A 27,822-nucleotide genomic window follows, 5' to 3' on the forward strand; every position below is an offset into this window, starting at 1 on the left:
GAACGTTCAGCCAAGGAGTCGGACTCCTTCTACAGTGGTTGGGTGTCAGTCCAGAGCTGAAGGCTCTGAGATTACATTTATATTTAAAAGGGGAGAATCTAAAGATTCCCAGGGATAGGGTGACGGGACACTAACCATTAACCCCTAACCTTTGAGAAAAACAAGGATAATTAATTTATTCTGAATTAAAAGGGCAAAGAAAAGAATTTATTTTACGGGTGAAATAGCGGTATCACACCAAGAACCGAGATTGAAGTTAAGCATTAAATTAATTTAATCACGCGGTGACTTGCAGCAATTTGCTCATAGGCTCACGAATTGTAGGCTCTGTCATTTGGCCTGCTTCCGTGGTTTTCGACTTTCCTCTCATCCGGGCTGCTTCCATGGTTTTCGATTCCCCGTTGTTCTTTGCCGAATAGCTGTCCATCATGTCACCATACTACCATTGCTGCTAGCTGAGTGCGTCATTCACTAATTAAAAGACGTCTTATCTAGCCTTAACACTCCCTGTTACGCCAATATACAGTATATTCATAATGGAATATTAGTCCTGACAAAGGACAAACCAGTACCTATGGGTTCATATAGTGGAGAGAATCCAAGACTGGAATTCTTCCAAGTTATTGACATCAACTTTCCATATATAAAACGCTATAATCGAAGAAGACTTAACAAGTCATTTTTTTTTTCTATTCCAGACTCGAATAATGACTACGAGTAGTCTTAGAACGTAACTCAACATTGCCGCTATAAGCTGTTCCTGACTTACGAGAATAAGAAAGGCTGCGTGGATTCCGTAGATCGTATATATTTTCTATAGTGACCTCCAGTTGGTAGATCGTCACATATAGAAAAAGTATTGGAGTTCTTTCTTTCCCTTTTTCTGGAGTCAGTTGCACATCGAATCAATCCAAGTAGCCGCTTCCTCATAGGCCGAAATATCCCGAAACAAAGTAGCTTCCCCAAGCTGACGTAGATATCTTGAACTGACCCTTTGTCCAAGCCTGTGTGCTTCAACCTGTTGTCCTTTCCGTATGAGTAAATCGTTGCAAGACCATTATAGACTCCGTGTCGCAATAGTTTATTCTTGCGGAAACTAGCTCAGCTCTTGTTAACACGACCGTGATACAATGATGATAGCATAACCCTATAAATATATAAATTCACCGGACAAGAGTTAGTCACCCTAGTGCGCACGGTAGGCCTATACAGATGGCGCAGCGAACGAATCCCGTGCTCAACCGCACGCGCATTGCCTTTACGTGAGCATAAGGCAGTAGCTATCTGTGAGACATTGATGTTTCAAGTGCACAGTGTTCGTCAACAAGGATGTGACAGAATGGCAAAAAAGGTCAACCGTGTTTGGCCGTACCCTTGACCATACGGTGCGTGAAGTTGTTGGATTTGTTGGTATTTCGCAGCGAACTGTCCAACGGGTCTACAAGCAGTGCTGTGCTACACGAGGCCACGAAACACGGCGTCAGAATTGTGGTCGGAAAATATCCTGGCTGAGAGGGACGCGTTTCACAGCTTGTCAATCAAAATCGCTTCCAAAACCGACAGAAATTGCTGCCGTCAGTGAATGAAGGAACCTGTTAGCGAGAAAACATCGCGATCGGAATTGCATGCAATGAATATTTGGTTTCGGTCGCCTCGCAAGAGGCCATTGCTCATACAGGCACATAAAGTTGCGCGTCTTCAATGGGCTAGAAATCCTCGAACGTGGATACAATAGTATCTGACTGGAGGAACGTAATGTGGTCTGTCGAATCACGTTCTGTCTGTATTCCAAGGACACACGATGTCGAGTGCATCGAAGGCCAAATGAAGCATTTCATTTTGCATGTGTGCAAGGTCAGGTTCAAGCCGGAGGTTGGTCTTTTATGTTTCGGGGGTGTTTATCGTATCATGGATTTGGCCGGCTCACTGAGGTGACCACTAACACGAACCAGCAGGTTTATTTAAACATTCTGGATGATTAGATGTTGCCTTTCAGTCAACATCTGCATGATGAGTACGCTATTGATATCCCGATTTTTCAAGATGAGAACAGCAATATTCATCGGACTGGAGGCATATGTTACTGGTTTTATGAACACTCCCTCCCCCTATTACATCTCGATTGGCCTGCAGAATCACCTGACTTGAACCCCATTGAAAATCTCTGGGACATGTTGGAACAGGGGGTAAAACACCGACATAAGCATCCCCGCATTTTGGTGGAATTGCGTGATCAAATCCTCAGCGAGTGGCTTAACCTGGATGCGATGTACCTGCACAACTTTGTGGACTGGCTTCCTAACCCAATCCAGGCGGTTATCATGTCCAGAGGCGGAGTTGCACAGTATTAAACGATGCTTGTAACGATTTATCCGGGGATGACTTCTTTTTCTTTTTGTCCGGCGAGCTTATATAAAGATATATGATTTTTTTTTTGCTATTGGCTTTATGTCGCACCGACACAGATAGGTCTTATGGTGACGAGGGGAAAGGAATGGCCTAGGAGTTGGAAGGAAGCGGCCATGGCCTTAGTTCAGGTACAGCCTTACAGCCCCGGCATTTGCCTGGTGTGAAAATGGGAAACCACGGAAAACCATCTTCAGGGCTGCCGACAGTGGGATTCGAACCCACTATCTCCGGGATACAATCTCACAGCCGACGTATTAATTATATGAAATGACGATTGAATAAATATTCCAATTAATTACAGTACATAAAACATCTCAGTGGTCTGTATCGAAATCAACATTATTGGAAAATAAATAAATGAAAATGAAAATCCACAGCCTGTTTCCAGTCATTTGACCGGGTCAGGAATGAAATGAATGAAGCCCCTTCTAGCGGCGAGGATGGGAATTGTGCCGGCTGCCGGAGCCTGTCCTACTCCTCTGGAGCAATGATTAATGAATGGTTAATGAAATTAAATGATATTGGAGAGTGTTGCTGGAATGGAAGATGACAGAAAAAACCGGAGTACCCGGAGAAAAACCTGTCCCGCCTCCGCTTTGTCCAGCACAAATCTCACATGGAGTGACCGGGATTTGAACCACGGAACTCAGCGGTGAGAGGCTGGCGCGCTGCCGCCTGAGCCACGGAGGCTCTTGGAAAATAAATAAATAAATAAATAAATAAATAAATAAATAAATAAATAAATAAATAAATAAATAAATAAATAAATAAATAAATAAATAAATTCATTCCTTACATAATTCACTGGCTGAGTGGGCTTGTCCTGAATTCCAATAAATGAAAAACAAAAAAAATTTCTTCCGAGCTTTTTTTTTTTTGAAAAATTAAAAACTAGACCTTTCATGTGTCTCTTTTCCCAGTCCTTATTCGTTACCACTTGAAGCAACACTTAACTCGTGAGCAATGGCGCCATAGGATTTTTTGACCTAGGAGGAAATAAAACGAAGTAACTTCACCTCGAGGAGCAGAATCAATTACTGATTTGCCAACACGTGCAATGTATAGTTCAAGTCAAGGAGGAAGGGCGCAGGAAGTAGGGGTTATTCATAGGGGAGATATGAAGTAATTTTAACGGCTCGGATCAAAATAACCCATAGGTCTATGCCAGTTCTCGCGGGTTAAGGCGTCGTAAAACAAAATACTCCCCATTTCCGCGGAATTATAACCCATTCGCTTATCTAACGTGTGCTGCGAGTGATTCTTATTTAGCCGATATTATTGCGATAACCGTTTCATAGCTGTGGCACATCCCTGACTGCTTCAGAACTTTTCTCACAATTAAAAACTATTACTGAACTCGATAGCTGCAGTCGGTTAAGTGCGGCCAGTATTCAGTATTCGGGAGATAGTCGGTTTGAACCCCACCGTCGGCAGTCCTGAATATGTTTTCCGTGGTTTCCCATTTTCACACCAGGCACTTGGCCTACTTCAAGTAAATTCTGGGTCATTTAAAAATGTATTAAATTTTATCGTCGGAATTTGTGGAACACTCTGTACCGCACGTGTCAACCTTTCTGGGACTTGCACAAGACAAGCTTCGAGAAGTGTCCAAAAACAAGATAACCCACATCAAATCAAAAATTAAATTCGATTAATTCTGTGCAGTGATTGGTCATTAATTTTGCTGTGATGTTTACTGTTGTACCACCCAGCGTGGGCTATCTTCGGAAAGCGCGTCGCAGGGGATGTTCATTCTGTCTTCGGTATCAGGTAGAGCGGACGTGTTGTCCGGTAGCTCTGTACTCTATGTGCAGCTCTGGCTTTCTTTGGATAAGCAAATCATACATTTCCTAATGTAACTTAATTTAACTTCATTTTATATCTTAATTTGTTTACCTGTCGATTTAACTAACATGAATCTAAATTTTTTGATGGGTGTAAGAGTGTTTTAGCCAATTTTGAACGAGGCAAGCTTTTCTAAGAGTTTTTGTACCTTAAAATTAAATTACTCAATAAGCTTTACCTCGGCAATTCAGTTTTATTTTAGACTGTTTCCCTATGACCTGTATTTCTTTTTAGTGAAGGTGATCGCTTCAAATTTTCAACTTGAAATCGATTACGCATTTCTTTATTCGAATATCAACCCACTCTGCGTAGTGGACCAGTTCGCTTCCACATCTTAACTTCAGTTTTATTTCATGTCTGTTGCAATTCAAGAGGTATTTTCCTTCAAGACTAGTACCGGCAAGATCGTTTTAAGACTGCAACTTAATTAAACGTGGGTTTGTATTATTATTTTGTGTTTATGCTAATGTTCTTTACTTCCTTATTTTTATTATAAATTGGTATTGACCATATTATGCTTTGGTTGAAGTTTGAGCCATGAAAGTCCTTACTACTACTATAAAAGGTTTTATTCCTCCCCTGAAGGGGGAGGTGGGCCTCTTAGACGGTGATGCCGTCTCTCAGGCCGGGAGATGCTCGGATAAAGTGAGGGGGTTGGCGCCCGTGGCCTATACTAGGAACTGTCCCGGCATTCGCCTTAGTTAAGGAGAATGGAAAACTACGGAAAACCATTCTCAGAACAGCTGACGGTTAGGGTCAGCCGTGAGGTCCAGCCCTGTCCCGTCTCCCGAATGCAGAGGCGTAGAACCACTGTAGAGCCGTGGCCACCCCTCCTCTGCTCGGTTGAAAGTCCTTCGATCTATTGCCTTGTAGGGTTCCTTCCATTGTCTATATCCTAACTAGAGTTAGCGTATATTTTACCTTGTTTATTTTGATTTAAGATAAGATTTTAATGATTCTAAATTTATTTTCATGTTTCGAATTGCTTTCCTTTTATTTCAATGCACCAAATGCCGTTACAGCTACAATACATGCAAAAGTGCGTGGGACTCATCGTACACATACGGCTGAGAGAATCGCGTGAGATTTGAGCTCGTATTCCAAGTATTATGCCAAGAGGTGGCATGGCATATTACATACCGATCGAAAGAGAAAGAACTGCTCTCTTTTGGCGAGAAAAACTTAGTTTATCTCAACTAGTTCAAGTTCTATTTGACTGAAAACCCTGTCGTGCTGGTCTCCATTAAAACCAAGGCTAGTAGTAGTTATCATGTCGCGTAGAGGGCAGTAGTTGGCAAGCGGAAATATTTCTGAAATTCTAAACAGAAGCGAGAGCGAAATCGAGTCTGAAATATCAGATTGAGAAATATTAGTAGCAGTGCCAGTGGTTAATCCAAGGAACGTGAGGATGATCAGAAAATTCTAAAAATAATGGGTACGGGGTTGCGCGACCACGTTTGAATAAAAAATAACAAGAAATGAACAGTGGAAATGGAAGGGAATAGGTACCAAACCACAAAACTTCTCATTTTATGGGAGTTGTTTCATAGCTCCAATATTACTGAGGCCACTTTGTGGCCCACAGTGATTCTTATTTATCCGATATTATTGCGATAAACGTTTTACAGCTTTGGCACATCCCTGACTGCTTCAGAACTTTTCTCACAGTTAACACCTATTACCGAACTCGATAGCTGCAGTCGCTTAAGCACGGCCAGTATCCAGTATTCGGAAGATAGTCGGTTTGAACCCCACCGTTGACAGTCCTGAATATGTTTTTCCGTGGTTTCCCATTGACACACCGGGAAAATGCTGGGACTGTACCTTCGTTAAGTCCACGGCCGCTTCCTTCACACTCCTAGCCCTTTCCTACCCCATCGTCGCCATAAGACCTATCTCTGCTGGTGCGATGTAAATCCAGCTGAAAACTCTATTAAAATGCCTCCCCCCCCCACCTCAAAGATTCATGTCTTCCGTCATTCGCTCTCCACATCTCCCCTAGCTCTTCAGGTGTGTCCATGTCCGTGTGAATCTGACAAATGAAGGAGAGGGTGTAAGCTGGTACCGGGAGATTCTGAGGGCTGTACCGAATTTTCTTGCTTGAAATGAATATTTATGGGCCAAGATTTGAATGGCTACAAGGTTCAGATAAAATAAGATGAAAGTAAAGATCTCATCACGTTCGTGACTATACTCGCGGCAAGGAAGTAACATTTTCAATTTCTTCCAAACGTTAATAAAAATGTAACAAAGAATATTCCGATGCGAAATAGAGCGGGCAGGAGACCGCAATCAACGGGGTATTTTATTATGGCTTTGCATAGGGGTGTCCAGAGACCAGAAAAATGCACGTACTAAATGGAGAAGGAAATTGTGCAAGTAAATAGCAACTACCTGTTTCTATAAGAAATAATGGCTCCTTGTTTCAGTGAAGTTAAATATTTAACTTACCAGTTTTGATGATACGATCATGAGTTTTCTTCCGAGAACACCAGCAATCTGCGTCTCCAGTTCAATGCGAGATCTCGTGCTGACGAATCTGTCTATCGGGTTCCAGACACCGACTTTCTGGAAACCTTTTGAAGTGTACTCTACGAGGTCTACAGAGAAGGATGTACGGCGTCCATTGGTATCCAGCTCTATAAGGCCCGTCATTCCTTCGATCTGCCTCTGAAAAGGTTAAAAAATGTTAATGAATATGAGAATGATGAAATAAGCTAGTATCAAAATTTACACGTTCCATCTTCGAAACCGTCAGAAAAACACAAACGTGTATCTTGTTGTCATTTATTTGTGAGTATTCAAAAGCCTGGGTAAGATCTTATAACATTGTCCCAAAAGTCTCCATGCTACTTCATTTTCCTTTGTCGTCAACTTCTGCATCGCCGCCTGAACAACTGAACGCCGCATGCTTCTGTCTCTTCACTCACCGCGTCTTCCTCACGTCACGAATACGCCATCTCTCAACTATTTTCGTATGTTTCCAGAATCTTCCACATGCCCTATATATACTGAGATTTTCCATCCTCTCCTCACAAGGCTGGACCTCACGGCTGGCCCCAACCAGCTGTCCTGAGAATGGTTTTCCGTGGTTTTCCATTCTCCTGCACTAAGGCGAATGCAGGGACTGTTCCTGGTATAGCTCACGGCCGCAAACCCCCTCACTTTCTCCGAGCATCTCCTTCACCGCAACAAATCTCCCAGCCTGAGAGACGGCGTCACCGTCTAAGAGGCCCGCCTCCCCCTTCAGGGGAGGAATGGGAACATTTTAGTAGTAGCAGTAGTCGTCCTTTCCTCAGTCCAGTCTTGGGTGTGGTGTATGTGGAGGGCTCAATATCTTGCCGTGCCGCGTGCTTTCACGTCTTATTATCATCCTGCACCCAGGACTTTTATTTGGAGACACTTGGTGAGCAAATACATTTTATTATTTGCTCGGACTTGCCTTCCCATAACCCTTCGGGATCTGGCGCTTCTCGCCTCTACCGAAGCCATCATATATTCTCGTAACTGTGTGTATTTGGTGCGGGTGCTCTGCTTGATTAGTGCATGTCACTAGTTTTGGAATTGAAGCATCACGATGTCTCACTGTTGGAACGTTAAGTATTTCTAGCCGAGTGCAGTTCTTGTAAGGCAGACCCTCCGATGAGGGTGGGCGGCATCTGCCATGTGAAGGTAACTGAGTGTTATTGTGGTGGAGGGCAGTGTTATGTGTGGTGTGTGAGTTGCAGGGATGTTTAGTAGATCAAACCATACCTGTCTCTTAAAGCATTCATTAAAAAATTGAAGCTGCCATATTTTTGACATATTATGAGACTCTATGATTCACTGAAAGATACTATTATCCTTGGAAAGATTGGGGGCGGGTGGGTGTCTCGGAGACGAGGGCGGCCAGCACTGAGAAGGATAGACTCCGTCAAATCCGAAACATCTGGAGGCCGGGAGTCGACGTCGACTTGATGGCACCTGATCATCATCAAACATGTGCAGCGGATCCAAGACCTGCTGGCCGGCTGTTAGGATGCTGGCACCAGAAATACATTCATGTGATCGATAGCTGCAGTCGCTTAAGTGCGGCCAATATCCAGCATTCGGTTCGAACCCCACTGTCGGTAGCCCTGAAGATTGTTTTCCGTGGTTTCCCCATTTTCACACCATGCAGATGCGGGGGCTGTACCTTAATTTAGACCACGGCTGCTTCCTTCCCACTCCTAGCCCTTTCCAGACCCATCGTCGCCATAAGACGTATCTGTGTCGCTGCGCGCTGCGACATACAGCGGCTTCTAAAAAAAAGAAAGAAGATTTTGAAGGGGTCTGAAAATTCATTTAGAAACTTAACTCTTGAGGTTGTATCTGTGAGTGTTTGTTTAACCATTTCTCTAGTATTTTTATCTATCTCTAATTCTGGTAGATTAGGAATACGGACTGTCTATCTATCCTAGTGAATCATAAGCATTTTTAAAATCAATTAAAGAGACAACTCTGGTGAGGTTACATAATGCTCTTATGCTAAGGATTATTTTAAGATTGAAAATTTGTTCTGGACGAGATCGACCTTTTCGAAATCCAGCTTGGTACTAACCGATAGTGCGTTCTGTCTGTTATTCTAGATTGTGTACTAACGCTTTAGAAATAATTTTGTAAGCTACTGGCTGTAAGGAAATACCTCTGTAATTGTTGCGGTCTGTCTTGTCCACTTTCTTGTGCAATGGATGGAGTATGGCGTGTTTCCAATCATTTAGTATTGTTCTCTTTTTACCCAGCAATCTGCGATAACTTTGTGTAAAGTTGCAGCTGCCAATTTACCACCGAGTTTCAACATTTCAGTTAGTATCCCATCTTCACCAGCTGTCTTATTATTATTATTATTATTATTATTATTATTATTATTATTATTATTATTATAATTATTATTTTAAGATACCGGGAGAGTTGGCCGTGGGGTTGGGTTCGAACCCCACTGTCGGCAGCCCTGAAGATGGTTTTCCGTGGTTTCCCATTTTCACACCAGGAAAATGCTGGGGTTGTACCTTAATAAAGGCCAATGCTGCTTCCTTCCCACTCCTAGGTTTTTCCTATCATGTGTCGGAGCGACGTAAAGCAGATTGTAAATAAATATATATTTTAAAGATGGATAGTATATTGCTCTATCTGCTGTACAGTTGGTGGTTCTGACGGTTGTTCTCCTATTGGGGTGATGTTAAATGTATTCTAAAGGTACTTCACAATTAAGGAGTTCTCGAAGTATTTTGTAACTCAAGTTGTCTTTGTTACTAATGACCAATCTCGCTGTTGAATTCTTGAAGTGAAGATTCAGTGGTTTGTAAACCTTGTGTCTCCTCTCGAAATTATTTGTAGAATTCTCCGATATTGTTATTTTTAAAATATTTATCTATGTCTTCCAATCGCTTCTTATCATAATTGCGTTCCTCTATCCGAATAATTTTTTATGTTTGTTTTCTGATCTTTACAAAATTAGTCCAGTCATCTGCTTTTCATTCCACGAATTCCATAGCTTCCAGGCCGCGATTCTACTTTCAATGGCTGTGTCACATGTTGTATTCCACAACCGAAATTTGCTTTTTCTTGGTGGATATCCCAATTCATTTGCTGATTCTATCATTACATCTCTGAACTCTTTCCATTTGGTCATACATTTTGTATGGAGTTTATTGTTGATTTCGGTCTGATAAAAGGTTTGTATCTATTTTAGAGATTTGTGAAAGTTCTTGCTTGGATCTATTTGGCTGGAATTTTGCTTTGATCTCTGTCACAAAGGAAGAAGGGTCAGAGTCAATGTTAAGTCCTCGTCTTACTCTAATATTTATGATTTCTCTAAAGTTCTGTTTCACAATACTGATAAAAAATGACTTTCGGTGGATATCTAGGTATCCAACAACGCAACAACTGAAACACGTTGATTCAAAATGTGCAAACCATTTATCTCTATCACCCACTGTTTTTGAGATATACATCAACAATTTACATATCTTTAACATTGTATCAAGGAAACCAACTCGCAGACAGAGTTTCAATAGAGTATTGATTGCTACATGGAGTACAAGTACTAATTAACATGTCTTTAGCTAAGATTAGTGCAAATGCATCACATGACAAATATGGGGTTTGTTTTTTATATAGCCGCACACGTAGCAAAACAGATCGGGTGAATTTATACAAACCCTGAACCATATGACGCTCACTATCACTGACAAGGAAGAATAAAATGAAAATTTCGGGTTTGTATAAAAATTAACGGAAACTTATGAAAACAATTCTCCATGAACTCTGTTCCATGAAAAGTAAAACTTGGTCAACATCTTCAAAATCCGACGTGATAGAGTAGAACGATTTTCAGATTTGAAATCAGCATGTAAAACCGCACTGAAAATAATAAATATCAGGTCAGATATGTATCCCTTTCTAAATCATTGTACCGGGAGAGTTGGCCGTGTGGTTAGGGGCGCGCAGCTATGAGCTTGCATCCGGGAGATAGTGGGTTCGAACCCCACTGTCGGCAGCCCTGAATATGGTTTTCCGTGGTTTCCCATTTTCACACCAGGCAAATGCTGGGGCTGTACCTTAATTATGGCCACGGCCGCTTCCTTCCCACGCCCAGGCCTTTCCTATTCCATCGTCGCCATAAGACCTATCTGTGTCGGTGCGACGTAAAGCAAATAGCAAAAACAAACAAACAAACAAACAAACAAACATTTTCTTCCAAGGAAACTTGTCTTATTTTCCGCTGCCTTGTCAATGCTGATTCTGTTTAAAGCTGTCTTTCATTACTCGGAAATGTAGCCCACGAGCATCACGAGTATTATTGTGAACGGAATGTAGGTGTGTGCTGTACAGACACACAAATAGACTGCGTGAGCATTGGATCAGACTGGCGTTGGCCAGTGCAACGCAGGTAGCAGTGAGCGGCCGTTCACTCGCGCATACTTCAAGTGAGGGAAGCGAGACTGCCTTATCAGCGGCGGTATTCTTGGCATTCTGAGGCACTGGTATTCGATCTGATGTGGGCGAGGGAATTAATAACAAGGTCTACTTGTTAGATAATTAAGTGACAGAAATATATTCACTAGATCCCCCTTTATGTATACAACCGACAGTTTCAACTAGAAGTTTACTCACAATAGCATACTTGGCGTTCCTTATAGTTTTTTACCAACTAGCATAGTTTCAGTGCACTAAGGTGATGTCACATTGGTCATTATCCGTAGACTCAGGAGGTTTAAGTTCACAAGGTTGAAATGATGCTAGGGAGAATAGTAAAGGAGGATTGCTAGGATAAGGAGATTCAGAATGAAGAAAAGATGCTGGTAAAAAGGTAGCTGCAAGAATGAGAAATATACTTAGAAACAGTGATCGCCAGAATGTAAGATCAAAGAGCATTACTAGAGTTCCTCGAAATTATAAAAAAATATCTAAATAAATCTAAATCCATAAAACTCCTACAGATGTCTGGACCGGTGAAACAATTCCTGAAGATTGGAAGTGTGCAATAATTCACCCATTACAGAAGAAATGGGATAAAACTGACATAAATAACTACAGAGATGTTGCCATTGATGCTTTCACGGCCCGTACTTATAGACATGACACTGTATAGTCTTTTGGGCTTATGCCAAGTCAAGAAAATAAGGTGACGTTCTGAACGTTTCGCAGAGAACTGTGCTCTGCGTCCTCAGAAGAAATGCGAAACATTAAGAATTTCACCTTATTTTCTTGACACGGCATAAGCCCAAAAGGCTATACAGTATCATGTCTATAACTACAGAGATATTTCCCTACGAACAGTCACCTACACAATTCTTCCAAAACTCCTTTATAAGAGATTCGAAATGTAAACAGATCATTGGAATGGACAATACCAGACAGGGTTGTGGAAAGGCAGGTCGTGTGCAGAACAGATTCTTAACCTCAATACCAACCTACAAATTTTTAAATGCAGGCAAACGGTGATTAATTTTGTGGACTTCAAAAAAGGCATATGATTTCATAGACAGACGTACACTTTTCCGTGTACTGGAAGAATTCAAAGTAGACAGGAAAACAAGAGAATTAATCATGCAAACACTAACAGGCACCACTTCCAAGGTTAAATTCTTAGGGGAATTGTCTGAACCGTTTGATGTTAAAATGGGAGTCGGACAAGGAGATGACTTGTCCCCTTTATTGTTTAATCTTGTTTAAAAAAAAAAAAAACGTGATTAGGATTTGGGAAAAGAAGTTAAAGGAATAACCCTTGGCAGATTTCGTGAAAAGAAAATTAATTTACAGTGTTTGGCCTTCGCTGATGACTTAGTGGTGTTGTCCAATAACAGACAGGAAACGATTACATCCATTGAAAAACTCCATGAAATTGCATCTAGAACAGGACTCCAGATCGCATATCAGAAATCTCACTACATGGAAGGATCTCTTCAGTACCTAGATGGACAGCCAATGAAAACCCAATATGACAAAATATCCCAAGAGTCTAAATTCGAATACCTGGGAGAAGTCAACCTTCAGCACTGAATCGTGAAGCAAACGAAGAAAGGGTCTCTAAATTGCAAAGAGCACTCACTTGGAGCAGATGTAATTTAAATCCCACTTAACCGAAATGCTCTGGAAAAATTGTATTTTAACATTTTGTTTTTACCCACTCGTTGTTAGCCGCCGATATTAGTAATTCTGTTGCTAAATGTGATGAGAGCTACTAGGCGAACCCTATTTTTATATAATGACTTATACCAGAATGCACGTGTACTATAAAACAAAATATTTTGTTACCATCTAGTTCGTCCCATGATACATTTTTTCTTGCAAAAGCAGGAATTATTACTCTTACTTTATTATTATTATTATTATTATTATTATTATTATTATTATTATTATTATTATTATTATTATTATTATTATTTCTATATTAGTCGTCATGAAGATTATGTATACTGTGGTTAACGTTGCTTCAGTTGCGGGAGTTTCATCTTGTTTACTGCTCGGACTCTACTGCAGCTTCTGTTAGGAAACCAGGGAAGTCCAGCGACTCTTCTCAATTTATACGTTTCTTTCACCCAAGGTCGTTCCACTGGCCTTTATACAGTAGTTCCAATGCTTTTCCTACCTCATTGCAAAATAATTGTTTCATTATTTCAGATTGCTTTGCACTGCACCAAGAAAATACAGAAGAAAATCACTAATTTTATACAATGAGTAGGCGGTAAAGGCGTTCTCGGTTCGCCCGGAAGGACGTGGGTTCGAATCCCTGTCAGGACGTCGTAAAATTTAAGAAACGAGATTTCCACTTCCGGAGGTGCATATGGCCCTGAGGTTCACTCAGCCTACACCAAAAATGAGTACCAGGTTAATTCCTGGGGGCAAAGGTGGCCGGGCTTAGAGCTAACCACTCTACCCCACCAAGTGCTGAGGTTACGATAGGTGGAAGCCTTTACCTTCCACCCCTCCAAGGGCCTTCATGGCCTGTACGGAGATGACTTTGCTTTGACTTTACTTTTTTTATACAATGAGTGACATTATGTAAAAAAAATTAATATTAATATGCAGTATGCACCTTTGCTTAACAGAGTTTATTCATTTTTATTTCGACATTTAACTTCCGAAAATATTTACCATGTGTCATCCGTAAAAACGCGTCAACCGAAGTGGTTCTTGCCCCTGTATTTCGGAGAAACGGGGTTCTACTGTATATCCCGAAATGCAAAATTAAGATATTATAACACTGTAATCAAGCCTTGAAGCAGTATATGTATCTGAAACACTGTTATACTGTGGTTAACGTTGCTTCAGTTGCGGGAGTTTCATCTTGTTTACTGCTCGGACTCTACTGCAGCTTCTGTTAGGAAACCAGGGAAGTCCAGCGACTCTTCTCAATTTATACGTTTCTTTCACCCAAGGTCGTTCCACTGGCCTTTATACAGTAGTTCCAATGCTTTTCCTACCTCATTGCAAAATAATTGTTTCATTATTTCAGATTGCTTTGCACTGCACCAAGAAAATACAGAAGAAAATCACTAATTTTATACAATGAGTAGGCGGTAAAGGCGTTCTCGGTTCGCCCGGAAGGACGTGGGTTCGAATCCCTGTCAGGACGTCGTAAAATTTAAGAAACGAGATTTCCACTTCCGGAGGTGCATATGGCCCTGAGGTTCACTCAGCCTACACCAAAAATGAGTACCAGGTTAATTCCTGGGGGCAAAGGTGGCCGGGCTTAGAGCTAACCACTCTACCCCACCAAGTGCTGAGGTTACGATAGGTGGAAGCCTTTACCTTCCACCCCTCCAAGGGCCTTCATGGCCTGTACGGAGATGACTTTGCTTTGACTTTACTTTTTTTATACAATGAGTGACATTATGTAAAAAAAAATAATATTAATATGCAGTATGCACCTTTGCTTAACAGAGTTTATTCATTTTTATTTCGACATTTAACTTCCGAAAATATTTACCATGTGTCATCCGTAAAAACGCGTCAACCGAAGTGGTTCTTGCCCCTGTATTTCGGAGAAACGGGGTTCTACTGTATATCCCGAAATGCAAAATTAAGATATTATAACACTGTAATCAAGCCTTGAAGCAGTATATGTATCTGAAACACTGTTATACTGTGGTTAACGTTGCTTCAGTTGCGGGAGTTTCATCTTGTTTACTGCTCGGACTCTACTGCAGCTTCTGTTAGGAAACCAGGGAAGTCCAGCGACTCTTCTCAATTTATACGTTTCTTTCACCCAAGGTCGTTCCACTGGCCTTTATACAGTAGTTCCAATGCTTTTCCTACCTCATTGCAAAATAATTGTTTCATTATTTCAGATTGCTTTGCACTGCACCAAGAAAATACAGAAGAAAATCACTAATTTTATACAATGAGTAGGCGGTAAAGGCGTTCTCGGTTCGCCCGGAAGGACGTGGGTTCGAATCCCTGTCAGGACGTCGTAAAATTTAAGAAACGAGATTTCCACTTCCGGAGGTGCATATGGCCCTGAGGTTCACTCAGCCTACACCAAAAATGAGTACCAGGTTAATTCCTGGGGGCAAAGGTGGCCGGGCTTAGAGCTAACCACTCTACCCCACCAAGTGCTGAGGTTACGATAGGTGGAAGCCTTTACCTTCCACCCCTCCAAGGGCCTTCATGGCCTGTACGGAGATGACTTTGCTTTGACTTTACTTTTTTTATACAATGAGTGACATTATGTAAAAAAAAATAATATTAATATGCAGTATGCACCTTTGCTTAACAGAGTTTATTCATTTTTATTTCGACATTTAACTTCCGAAAATATTTACCATGTGTCATCCGTAAAAACGCGTCAACCGAAGTGGTTCTTGCCCCTGTATTTCGGAGAAACGGGGTTCTACTGTATATCCCGAAATGCAAAATTAAGATATTATAACACTGTAATCAAGCCTTGAAGCAGTATATGTATCTGAAACACTGTTCACTGGGGCAGATCATTGATTACAGGTGTAGAAAAGCAAGAAAGAAAAATCTTAAGGGATATTTTTGGACCAAGCTGTAAAGGGGGATTTGGATGATAAGGAAATCTCATGATCTGTACCAACACTCAGAGAAAATCTCAGACACATTTAGTAAAAGACGTTTGCAATTTTATGGACATATTCTGAGAATATGCCCTATCAATGAAAGTGAAAAAAATTGGCTGCTCGAAGTTGGAAAAGATATTCAGGACATAGGGGCATCACAGATGACATTGTGTTAGTAAAGTTCAGTAAATTAGTCAACAATCACCGTTTTAAGCATCATTCAAGCACTACCACCAACAAAACCTGGTCAGAATATCGCAAGAAAATCCACAGCGAGAAGATGAAGAGATTTTGGAAGAAGAAAAAGGCAATGACATCAGCGAAATAAGTTCAGTCGCGCTCCTTAGTTGGGCATAGCGCAGAAAGAAGAAGAAGAATATCAAAACTTACTGATACAATGTGACTGCGACTAATTCAGTTTTTTAGCCATTCGGAAAGAATAAATAACAACAGACTTATTTATAGAATACACAATTTTTTGCAAAAAAAAAAAAAAAAAACGAAATCGTCCGCCTCTGTGGTGTAGTGGTTAGCGTGATTAGCTGCCACCCCCGGAGGCCCGGGTTCGATTCCCGGCTCTGCCACGAAATTTGAAAAGTGGTACGAGGGCTGGAACGGGGTCCACTCAGCCTCGGGAGGTCAACTGAGTAGAGGTGTGTTCGATTCCCACCTCAGCCATCCTGGAAGTGGTTTTCCGTGGTTTCCCACTTCTCCTCCAGGCGAATGCCGGGATGGTACCTAACTTAAGGCCACGGTCGCTTCCTTCCCTCTTCCTTGCCTATCCCTTCCAATCTTCCCATCCCTCCACAAGGCCCCTGTTCAGCATAGCAGGTGAGGCCGCCTGGGCGAGGTACTGGTCATACTCTCCAGTTGTATCCCCCGACCAAGAGTCTGAAGCTCCAGGACACTGCCCTTGAGGCGGTAGAGGTGGGATCCCTCGCTAAGTCCGAGGGAAAAACCGAACCTGGAGGGTAAACAGATGATGATGATGATGATGAAAAATACGAAATCGGAATGGTATAAGCAAGTAGAGAAACATCTCACTGAATAAGCATCACCAAATCTGCAAGGATAGGAATATAATCAGGAAAATTGTTCACACAAGCGGATTCGAGGACGACGATGTACTTCGTCGGAGGAACAGAAATCACAACGACCGATGAAAATAAAGAAGAAGAAGAAGAAGAAGATAGCCTCATCTGTGGACCAATGATAGAGTGTTGGTTGTTGGTCTCCGGATCCAATGATAGCGGGTTCAGACTCGGCAGTGGTAGTCGAATTTATGAAGGATAGGAAATAGTCTATTCGACACTCCATGTCTTACAATGTTGGCATGTAAATGATCTTGGTGTTTATCCGATAAAATTAATTAAAACTCAGCCATAGACGCCCAAGGGAGATTCGGTTTATTCTGCCATCTAGTAGGCTTAGAGTAAAATGGAATGTCCAATTTGACGAGCAATCATCCAAATGGCGTCGAATTAAAATACTTGCACACGGTAGTTGAGACTACACGATTATTATTTATTTATTTATTTATTTATTTATTTATTTATTTATTTATTTATTTATTTATTTATTTATTTATTTATTTATTTATTTATTTATTTATTTATTTATTTATTTATTTTATTTTATCTCCCGGACTCAGCAAGGGATCCCACTTCTACGGCCGCAAGGGCAGTGTCCTGGAACGTGAGACATTTGGTCAGGAATACAACTGGGGAGGAGGACCATTACATATACCAGACCACCTCACCTGCAATTCTGAACAGGGTCCTTGTGTGGGATGGGAAGATTGGAAGGGATAGACGAGGATGAATGAAGGAAGCGGCCGTGGCCTTAAGTTAGGTACCATCCCGGCATTTACCTGAAGAAAAAGCGGAAAACCACGGAAAGCCACTTCGAGGATGACTGAAATGGAAATCGACCTCCCGAGGCTGAGTGGACACCGTTCCAGTCCTCGTACCACTTTTCAAATCTTGTGACGGAGCCAGAAATTGAACCTGGGCCCTCAGAGGTGGCAGCTAATCGCACTAACCACTACACCACAAAGGCGGACTTTATTATTATTATTATTATTATTATTATTATTATTATTATTATAGTAACATATATGAAGGTAATACCTGTAGAATTAAACGAAACCACAGAGTTAATTGGTAGTATTGTGGAAGCGCATAGTTAATTCTCAGAGGCTTGTTGAATGAACGCTGAAAGGCATGTGCGTCTATAATGAACATGTATGAATGTAGATGTATGTTGATCGTATTATATCTTTAGAATTGGAAATCTTCTTACCAGGCGCATGAAGTTGCTTATGCCGAGCCCTTTCGTCCACCTTCTCGAGCCGCGACATTCCAAAGGCTCCTGGGTGATGTGTCCCGTTGTGTTCAGCAGTACCACAGCCTCAGTATACAGGAGCACCGCGTCGTAAGTAAGAGCAGTCTCAGTCTGGAATAAAAAATAGTATCATAAGGGAAAAGTGACTCGTTATTACACCAATTACTAATTATTCTATGCTAGTGCATAACGATTTAGCCGGTTTCGGAATCCTCTTACCCAGAGGCCCTAGATTCGATTCCCGGCCATGCCGGGATTCTAATCTAGCTCTGAGAGCTGGTTCGAGGTCCATTCAGTCTACTTGAGAACGATTGATAGTGAGATATTGGCCCTAGTCAAGAAAGTCAAGAATAACGGTCGCACCACCTCGTAACCTGCAGGCCTTCGGGCTGAGCATTGGTTGCTTGATAGATCAAGACCCATCAGTGCTCTAGCACCATGGGGTTATATAACTGAAGGTTACACTAGACTCAAGATATAGTTTTGTATAAAAAGTTAAAATAAGAAATTAACCATAAACTGGTAATGGATGAAATTGTAATTTTAGAAGAAAACCCACACGAGAGCTACGCCATAAACTATATTTAATAATAATAATAATAATAATAATAATAATAATAATAATAATAATAATAATAATAATAATAATGAGGATGAACCAGGTATATGCATAAGTTTTTGCCGGGTTTGTGGTAAAAAAAAAACCACGCAATTTTCAAAGGAATTCAATTTTTGTTTATTCAAAATATTGGCGACCGGTTTCTACACACTTCGCCCATCTTGCATGTAAGTTATGAATACCACGCCAGAGAAACTGCTTGTCTTTTGCGGCACACCATTCGTCGAGCCATTTTCCAACTTCCAAGAAATTGCTGAAGTGCTGTTCTGCGAGCGCGTGCCCCATTGATGCGAAGAGGTGATAGATAGCGCCAGGTCAGGGCAGTACGGCGGGTGAGGAACGATGTCCCATCCAAGCGATTTCAAGGTGTCTTTCAATGGTTTTCCTGTGTGAGATGAAACAAAATCAAATTATTATGTCTTCTGGCCCGTTGCGGTAGTCTTTCGATCAATGCGTGATTTAAATTAATGATTTGTGGGCGATAGCGTTGTGCATTAGCGGTTTCGCCGAGCTTCGCCTGCAATTGCCCGTCTTCGCACTTTTGTGGTTTACCCGAGCGCGCACTGTCTTTCACATTGTAATCACCACGTTTAAATTGTCGAAATCATGTCTCACGTGTTCTAATCAATGGAGTGTGTTCACCATATGTTTCCACCAGCAAACGGTTATATTCCAACAGCCTTTTAATTTTGATTAAATAAGGAAAACAATGCGTGCCGCAAATGTTCTTTTTCAGGCACAAACGTCGACATGGTCACTGAACGACACAACACAGACGCTAGTGTTTGGTGGACACAACTTTTGTGTGTTGGAAGGTTAATGTCAGAAGAACAAACTTACGTATGTGTCAAATTCATTTGTTGCGTACTGTCTGCTGGCTCTATCTCTTAGTGAAACCATAAAAGACTTATGCATACACCTGGTAATAACGGTAGAGGTAGATAAATTTCAATTCATGACTATGATAAACAGATTAGAGTAAATGTAGGATGTAGGAATAAGAAATTTAGCACGAGATAAGGTGGCATGGAGAGCTGGTATGAAACCAGTCTATGGACTGATGACCCAAGCAACATTAGCATAGTCAAATGATCAAATTACTAAAGATTACTGATTAACTGTAATAGTGTTTGAAATTATCTGATGCCTATGCTTTAAATTGAACCTCATTAAAGATGTCTGTATTGCATTTCACTTTGAATGCTTGCACGTGAAAGAAGCATGGCTTTGCATATAAAACATAACTTTTTAGTGTCAAGAAATACGTTTGTGTATTTAATAAATAATTAATTCTATAAGGATCAATAGTTGTAGAATATTCCCAACTGGGATTAACAAAAATATGTGATTACCTCCTTTAAAAATATACGTTACACATGTGCAATACTGGGTAATAAGGGCTCTATTCTGTGTTTACGCTCAGAATCTCAGACTTTGGTACTTCTTTGTTGCAGTTAAATATTTCAGAGAGCTACGAAACTTTATAAAATCCCATGAGACTAATTTATCAGAAGAAATAAAGAGGATGGTGCCTATTTTATTGAAGAACAAGCCACGCCGTTTTCAGATCCGGATGAATTTACGAAATTATTTGCAAACAACGTGGTGATCTGGGGTGAAATCGAAAATGATGTGGAGGGAAATTTGCAGTAATGGAGTCAAGAGTTTGAGAGATATGATTTAACGGTGGTGATGAAGTTACAGAGGGGAGATGACAAACTAAAGTCAGAATAAATGACCCCAAACTGGACAGAGTTCCAACGTTTAAGTACTTGGGTAGTATAGTATCAAAGGACAACCTTGCAAAATATGAGGAGGACAGTGGAACTAGCAAGGCAACTCAATTTTATCACTAAGTAAGACAACTGCTGTGGGATAAACAAGTACCATTGAAAGCTAAGGTTTCATTATATAAATCATATCATACACCTCCTCACCTGCGAACCATGTGACCTTGCCGCGGTGGGGAGGCTTGCGTGTCCCAATGAAGCAGAAAGCCGAGCCGCAGGTGCAACCATATCGGATGGGTATCTGTTGAAAGACCAGACTAAGGAATGGTTCAGCGAAAGAGGGGTAACAGCCTTTCGGAAGTTGCAAGGGCGGCAGTCTAGATGATTGACTGATATGGCCTTGTAATAATACTCAACATGGCTTAGCTGTGCTGATACTGCTACACGGCTGAAAGCAACGGGAAACTACAGCCGTAACTAACTTCCTAGGACATGCAGCTCTCTCTGTATGAATGATGCACTGATGATGGCAACACATTTGAAAATCTTCCAAGTCCTCTGTATTTCAAGAACAATTCAGCAGTAGCAGACGATGAAAGGAATGACATTTTGTGGAAACTTGGACTCTCATTGGAAAACATTCCGGAATACTAACTGGTAGACCCACCAGGTGAAAACTTTAATGTATGGATACGAAACTTTGCTGGTGACGCAGTATGATGTATCCTGACTTGGCTCATTTGAAATAAAGATTCCGAGAAACATCTGTCGTCCCAGTAAGGAAGGAGGAATATGGAGAATAAGATACAGTGACAAGGAGTACTACCAAATGTAGATATCGCCGTATGGATGAGACAATGTTAACTTTCAAAGAAAGAAGTTATATCATGCAATATGCCAGGAATGTAAACAAAGTATTGGCAATACTGATTATTTAATGAACTAACAAGTAAAATTGCATTGCATTCCTTCAATGTAGTCACCTGCAAAGTCTATTACATTTTGCCAAACATCGTGAAGTCGTCGGGGACCGTTGGCAAAGCGTTCTCTGTTGATAACAACGATGGAGCGCCCTACTGCGCGGAGTACAGATGATATGTCAGGAAATTGGCGGCCTCCGAGTGGTTCTGGTTCCTTAAACTTTGGAAATAATTCGAAGTCACAAGGACCCATGTCTGGCGAGTACGGAGGATGTTCCAAGACCTCCCAGTGCCACCTTTGCAATAAGAACTTGATATTGTTTGCGTCATGATAACGTGCTTTGTCATGCAACACGATAGGGCGATCGTCTCGCAATGAACGTTGACGTTTGCATCGCATAGCCAGACGCAGATGTCACTCCAGAAGTCGGCAATAGTAGTAACTGTTGACGGGTTCCCTCAGGTACAGCATGCATAAAAATAATACCCACGTAGTCGTATACCACAATCAGCATAAGCTTCACCCGACTGGGTTCCTGTCGAAATTTCTGTGGACGTGGCCAAACTTGGTGACGCCATCATTCGATTGACTCTTTAATTTAGGCTTGTACCCACGTCTCATCAATGGCCACAATACGCTGCAGTAGTGTGTCTTCTTCGTTGCTGTACCTGTCAAGGTAGATGTCAGCCAGTGCATATCGGTGCCATTTCTGTACGTCGGTGAGTTGATGTGGAATTCCTCACGTTAAAACATTTCGTCAGTATGTGCCACACCGTTTGAAGACTGAAACCAACCTCTAAGGATAATATTCCGGACAGTCCCTCAATGGTCTATGGAAACGAGACCACTCACGATGTCAATCTGATCTTGATGAATAGCCGGCCGACCTGTGTGGTGCAAATCCGCAGTCATTCCGACCCGCACGAAACGCGTTAATCCATCGTTGAACCGTCCTACAGTATACGGTAATGCATTCTGCGGCAGCCTTAGGAAAATGGAGAGCATATCGGTAGAGAAATAGGGTCAGTATCAGTCGTAAGAAGACAGAATACTTGTTCTGCATCTTCGCAGACCCAGAGTTGATTGGTCCGCAGAACACTGTAGTCCAAATACTTAGTAAAGGTCCACCTGAGAGACGGGCGGGGAGTGTTCACGTAGGTACAGTATAAGCTTGAAGGGAAAGTTTACAAGATGGCCGTCAGAACTGTCCTCTGTATGACTCCAAATGCTTGTCAAGGCAGAAGATGCACGAGCAGCAAATGCAAACCACAGATATGTGAATGCTGCGGTCGTCACCCTGACCGACCGAGTGCACAACGAGCACGTGAGAGTATCCTGCGGTATGACCGCTATTGTCGAAATACTTAGTAAACGTCCTTCTAAGGCACCGGCGGCGCGTGGTCGTGTACGTAGGTGGGAGATCCGCTCAGCGCACTCTCTCTCTTCCCGGTTCGCTATCTCTTAATTCGCTTGTTGTTCAGCCACTGCGTACAGTGCTTAGCACGATGTGCAGACGAAGATTGGTGGGCGAGAGAAGTGGGAGACGAGGCACCCCTGTCGCGGCTATTTCCTACGCAGGACGTTTACTAAGTATTTGGACTATAACAGTAAGAAAATGAAGGAGAGATAACTCCATTGGTAGAGCTCGCCCGGGAAGACGTGGCTCATGCGAGCGCGGATCGGTCTGCGGAATTAACTCATCTGTCACAGCCCCCCTGACAGGTGTCATTTCAGTCCGTAACAAGGTCTTCACCTGATAACTTCACAGTTGAATGCTGAGTTAACTGTTTCACGTGAACACTGTGGTTTATCCCCACTCCTTTTCCTTCCTGTAGCCTCACTCCGCGCACGTTTTGGTGGCACATTCTGACCGAGCTGTATCTTGCCATTACAGAACCAAGGAGCGACCAAGGACACTCAAGAGCAATGGGTGGTGATCAGCTGTAATAATAATAATAATAATAATAATAATAATAATAATAATAATAATAATAATAATAATAATAATAATAATAATAATAATAATAATAATAATAATAATAATAATAATAATAATAATAATAAAATTTAATAATTTTATTATAGCCTCTGTTTATTCTACAACTAGTTCTACGTTTTGGTTCCCGTTAGGAGCAGTGATTGAAGTTATTGTTATTGTGGAGCAATTGATGAAAAGTGGTGCCGCCCAATGGGTTCCCCAGTGTAATTGCAGTGCATCAAAACTGTGTGCCTCTGCGAGGCTAGACTAAGGTATTTTGGAACTCATACTCCTGTGTAATGTAACTGGTAGGAGCGAAGTTTTCTGTTGTAAAATATTGTACCTTTCTGGAGCAATTATGCTCTTCTCTACGTAAAATTAACAACCTTGTAATTATCGCAAGTTTTGTACCTGATGCTCTGACTTCCAAGTCCCTCTATCTAAAATTAACTACCTTATAATTATCGCAAGTTTTGTATCTGATGTTCCGACTTCTAAGTTAGCGCCTGGATTGAATGGCTGGACAAGGAATTAACTAGAGCAGAATTTAACATAACAAATTTGAACATTTTATTTCTTTCCTTTTCTAAAATTGAGAGATACAGAATCTGAATGAATAACAAACAATATTAATGAAATCGTACACTCTAGTTAATTCCTTGTCCAGCCATTCAACCTAGGCGCTTCTTATTCCTCGTGAGCCACGGAAACCCCGGAATAATAATAATAATAATAATAATAATAATAATAATAATAATAATAATAATAACAACGTATGGCCTCCGAAGGGGCCAGGTGCAGGTCCTTCGAACTGACACCTATGGACGGCCTGCGTATCGGCGGACAGTTGAAACCGCTTTGCCCAGGTCTAAAATCTCTATTAGATAGTGCGAAGTTATAGAAAAAATGACTACATTAATTTTAATGTCACTCTCTCTGCTAAAATTAGAGGAAAGCATTTTATACGTTACTTTTCCTATCGAGTTGAGAGGTTAGCTAGAATATGAAAATCACAAAGTAAACCTTGGTCCCATTAGGGTTAACTTCTTCATAATGTTCGACGACCCCGCCAAATCTATGAACACAATTACATGCGGTAGACTCTCCTAGCGTTATGGCTTGGACTAAATAAATCTGCACCAGAGGTAAAACATTTTAGGTCCAAATTTTTCGAATTTTAGTTATGTTCAGTTCTTCCATGGGCCGAGTTGAGTGTGTCCAGATCAGTTACGAAGAAGGCCGTTATAACAAACCGGTGGTATACACAGTACTTTTAAGTCCAATATTTTTGTTAATAATGAGGAGAATAAAACTAATGTATTTGATTTCTTTGTGATTTCTAATAACCTAAAAAATAAAATATATGGTATTACAAAGTATAGTTCAGAAAATAAATGTGTGATACAATAATGAATCGTGTTTTCCTTTTCCTTTCTATTCCATAAATTTATGCATTTGTGTCATACGATAGTTCACTACTGAATTACAGAAATAACAAAAGACAAATGTAGTGTTGAAATGAACAAAAATTACAAATATGATACACGGTCAACGGCAAGTAAGAAACTTGTTTGAATCAGCTCACCTTGACTGTGTCTGGTGTAAGATTGAGATCTCTGTTCGATCTCTTCTCACCATCAATCCAGTCTCGAACAGCGTTCTCCACTACTGGACTTGTAGGGTCCACTATTCTCAGCGTAGTGATGTTGGGCCCATCGCTGAATTCAGAGTAGTCCACCGTGTGACCATCCTGTGGACATCAGATTCTTCATTAGAAAGCCCAAGTTTGCAAGATAGAGAGAGAGAGAGATATTACTTTCTAACACTAACCTCAGTTGAGGAGCTAATAAAGGTGAAATTAATGATGGTGAATGAAGTTGAGTGAGGAGGTGGAAGGAATCGGCTTTGGCCTATGAATATGAACTGTCCAGGCCTTTGCCTAGAAGTGAATATAAATGGAAAACTGCAGGAAACCATCTTCAGGACAACCGACGGTGGGGTTCGAACCCACTCGTCTCCCGAATGCAGAGCTTGGCTCCCTAGACGTAGCACGTTAACACACACGCGTGGCCACTCCACTCGGGAACAAATAATAATAATAATAATAATAATAATAATAATAATAATAATAATAATAATAATAATAATAATAATAATAATAATAATATGACTCCTTTATTAAATTGTCAGCGTTGAGGCCTTCGATTCAGAGGGTGCCGAGGTTCGAGTCCCGGCTGGGTCAGGGATTTTAATCGCGTCCGATTAATTCTTCTTGCTCGGGGACTGGGTGTGTGTCCCAACACTTTCCTCTTCATATTCAGACGACACACTACATTACCATGCACCATAGAAACAGGCAATAGGGATTACATCCCTCCGTATATGATGGTGTCACAGGAAGGGTATTCGGCCGTAAAACATGATCAAAGACAGGGTCAAATCCACATTTACGACGCAGTTTGTACCCGCGACCCCACAGGTGTTGGGTAAGCGGTATAATAATAATAATAATAATAATAATAATAATAATAATAATAATAATAATAATAATAATAATAATAATAATAATAATAATAATAATTTCGGAATACAGGCTACTAATATGGATACAGCAACCCACACCAAGAGATTAACAGGCCTTAAAAACTCAATAATTATGATAATATCAACTGTCTACAGATAAATTTACAACACTCGATAGCAGCAACTGATAACTTGATGAATCTGATAGTACATGAAGGAATAGACGTGGTATTTATACAAGAGCCACGAATTATCAATAATAGGCCTATTGGTATCACAAATAGATACAGGAAGTTTGCGGCAAGTGAAGGTCGGTGTCCAACAGTGACGTTAGTGACAAACCCACAAATAGATGCTCTACTTATAAATGAATTAACTGACAAAGACACACTAGTTGTAGAATTAACATATAGGGGTTTAAAATTTTATTCTGTTAACATGTATTTTGATAGTCAAGGAACAATAGAAAGGGACCTTAACAAAATCAACAACATCTTGAAGTATACAAGTGGACAAGGGCTACTCATTGCAATGGACAGTAATTCCAGATTTACAACATGGCACGATATACTCACCAATGAAAGGGGAAAGAATCTAGAGGAATTTCTTATAATAAATCAGCTGTTTGTACATAACGAAAGCAGTAATTTAACCACTTTCCAAAGTAGCAGGGGGAAAAGTAACGTGGACTTGACCATCAGCAATAATAAACTTCTTAAGGAAATATATAACTGGAGGATAAGCGAAGAAGAGAGCTGTTCAGATCACAGAATCTTACAGTTCTCAGTAGCAAAAAACTTCTGTTATGATTCAACAGAAAACACATTCACTGGTATAAAATATATAACGAGAGAAGAGGATCGAGAATTATATCAAGAAATATTAAAGAAATAAATAGTACGACAGTTCTGGGGAACAAGACACGAAGAACTTACTGAAGATCTTGACAATAGACTATCAGTGCACATAAATAATTCTGAAGATATGGAGGACATTGTAAATAAATTTACCACTGCCCAAATAAAAGCTTGTATGCAGGCTTTCAAAGTTAGTAGACCATCTGAAAAAACTATTAGCCCAAAACACAGAACAGTGCCTTGGTGGAATGAAGAACTCACGATAATGCGGAAGAAAGTAAATGCATTTAGAAGAAAATTCCAGAGAACGTTAAATAACAATGTCCTCCGAGATCAGCGCAAAACTGAATACTTTGCTGAAAAAGCTAAATACCAAGCAAAAATTAGAAATGCAAAGATACTCTCTTGGAAAGAATACTGTAGTAATATATCTTCAAATCCCTGGGACATAGTCTATAAATCAGCGTCAGGTAAAATTAAGAACACACAAATTGTATCAACTCTTATGAACAATGAAGGTCGCTACACAAGAGATTTAAAGGAAACGATGCAGTGCATATTAAACCATCTTATTCAGAAAGATGATGAAATGGAAGATACTGTTTAGCAAAAGCAAATAAGGAAGGAAGTAGAGGAACCAATAGATACTCCGGATGACTGGGAATTTACAAAAGAAGAAATAAAATCTGCAATCAAAGATATAGGTCTTAAAAAGACACCAGATGAAGATGGAATCACGAACAAAATATTATGGTGGACGTATGAAAGTATCCCTAAAACTATGACATCTTCATATAATGGTTGCTTGAAGAATGCTTGTTTCCCGAAGCGATGGAAAAATGCGAGAATCATATAAATCACAAAACCAGGAAAAGAGAAGCTTCAGGATCCATCCAAATTCCGACCAATAAGCCTGCTAAATGTGGCGGGCAAAGTACTAGAGAAACTTCTAATAAACAGAATTAATCACTACCTTCATACCAGTAAACTACTGAACGAAAATCAATATAGTTTCAAGCTCAAAAGTGTACTACTGATGCAGCTATGGCAC

The 27,822-nt window shown here is 40.7% G+C and overlaps 1 protein-coding gene across 5 annotated transcripts in view; it reads right to left on the reverse strand.

The window, feature by feature from the left end:
- Window positions 1-27,822, reverse strand: part of LOC136866431 (glutamate receptor ionotropic, kainate 2) — a 274,181-nt gene that overhangs the window by 67,774 nt on the left and 178,585 nt on the right. For all 5 annotated transcript variants that reach the window (XM_067143358.2, XM_067143357.2, XM_067143356.2 and 2 more), the window contains 3 exons: window positions 24,977-25,141; window positions 18,102-18,254; window positions 6,706-6,924 (listed from right to left, as the gene is read on the reverse strand). In XM_067143358.2, the coding sequence (XP_066999459.1) occupies window positions 6,706-6,924; window positions 18,102-18,254; window positions 24,977-25,141 (537 nt within the window). The remainder of the gene's footprint in view (window positions 1-6,705; window positions 6,925-18,101; window positions 18,255-24,976; window positions 25,142-27,822) is intronic.

This window comes from Anabrus simplex, chromosome 3, assembly GCF_040414725.1.
Source record: "Anabrus simplex isolate iqAnaSimp1 chromosome 3, ASM4041472v1, whole genome shotgun sequence".
NCBI classification, from domain to species: Eukaryota; Metazoa; Arthropoda; class Insecta; order Orthoptera; family Tettigoniidae; genus Anabrus; species Anabrus simplex.